This window comes from Chiloscyllium plagiosum, chromosome 26 (genome assembly GCF_004010195.1).
Source record: "Chiloscyllium plagiosum isolate BGI_BamShark_2017 chromosome 26, ASM401019v2, whole genome shotgun sequence".
Classification (NCBI taxonomy): domain Eukaryota; kingdom Metazoa; phylum Chordata; class Chondrichthyes; order Orectolobiformes; family Hemiscylliidae; genus Chiloscyllium; species Chiloscyllium plagiosum.
The window spans coordinates 2,510,052-2,511,115 of record NC_057735.1 but is presented as its reverse complement, the minus strand read 5'-3'; the positions used below and the strand labels follow the sequence as shown (position 1 = coordinate 2,511,115).

At 64.6% G+C, this 1,064-nt stretch overlaps 1 protein-coding gene across 1 annotated transcript in view; it reads right to left on the bottom strand.

The window, feature by feature from the left end:
* Positions 1 to 814, bottom strand: part of LOC122563026 (lysine-specific demethylase 9-like) — a 66,011-nt gene extending 65,197 nt beyond the window's left edge. The window contains exon 1 of the mRNA XM_043716339.1: positions 84 to 814. Within this exon, the coding sequence (XP_043572274.1) occupies positions 84 to 543 (460 nt within the window). The 5' untranslated portion in view covers positions 544 to 814. The remainder of the gene's footprint in view (positions 1 to 83) is intronic.
* Between the last annotated feature and the right edge of the window lie 250 nt (positions 815 to 1,064).

Here is a 1,064-nt window from a genome sequence, read left to right as displayed (position 1 = left end):
ACCCACCTCATGACCTGACCCTGTCTCTCCCCCCGGCCCTGACCCTGCACTCTACCCCCACACCCCCCCCCTTTCTCCGTTACCTTTGGCCGGTGGGGGCGGGGTAGGCGGCGGCCGGCAGTCGCTGTTCTCCTTCCGCGGCCGGTGCTTCTTCTCCTTGTCCCGTCGCGGGTGCTTCTCCTTCGGGCCCTTGGTCTTGGGGAGGGCGGGAGCGGGGAGGCCCGTGGCAGCAGCGGCGGCGGCGGCGGCGGAGGAGGAGGAGGGCGAGGTGACGGGGCAGGCGGCGGGCCCGGGGACAGCCACGCCGGAGGCAGCTGCGGGAGCGGGAGGAGGCCGCACAGAGTAGAGGCCAGCAGGGGAGGCCGGGTAACGGAGCCCCGAGGCTGAGCTGGCGGGAGGCCGGAGGCTCAGGCCGTGGTGCTGTGTTTTGCGGCGCTTGGCGGCGGGCCCAGGGCTGATACTGGGACCGGTGCCGGGACCGGGCTCCCTCTCCCGCGGCTCTTTACTCGGTGTCTTCAAGCGGACCAGGCCGAGCTGCGCCATCGCGAACCGGAAGTGGCGGCCGGACAGAGTGGCGCGTGCACCGCTGCACGGCCGCCGGAAGCGGGGCAGCCCGCCGGAACTGACGTCTAGCGGGTTGTATGGGGGGGGTAGGTAGAAAGTTAAGGAGAGAGGAACCGGCCGGGAGCCATCTTGGGTGAGGCAGAGTGGGGCGAGTCTGAAGGACGGCGTCACCAGCCGGACGCCATCTTGGGTGAGGCAGGTGAAGTGGTCTGTGTGGATCCAACTTGAAATGTCTTCTGGAGATCCCTCTCTGAACCCATTGGGACCACGAAGGGTCTACGTTTCAGGTAACTGCACCATAGGAAGGATGAGGTTATACTGGAGAGACTGCAGAAGAGGATGTTGCCTGAGGTGGGGCATTTTGCAGAAATTTAGGGATAAAACAGAAATTGCTGGAAAAGCTCAGCAGGTCTGGCAGCATAGAGTCATAGAGATGTACAGCACAAAAACAGACCCTGAGGATGTTGCCTGAGGTGGGGCATTTTGCAGAAATTTAGGGA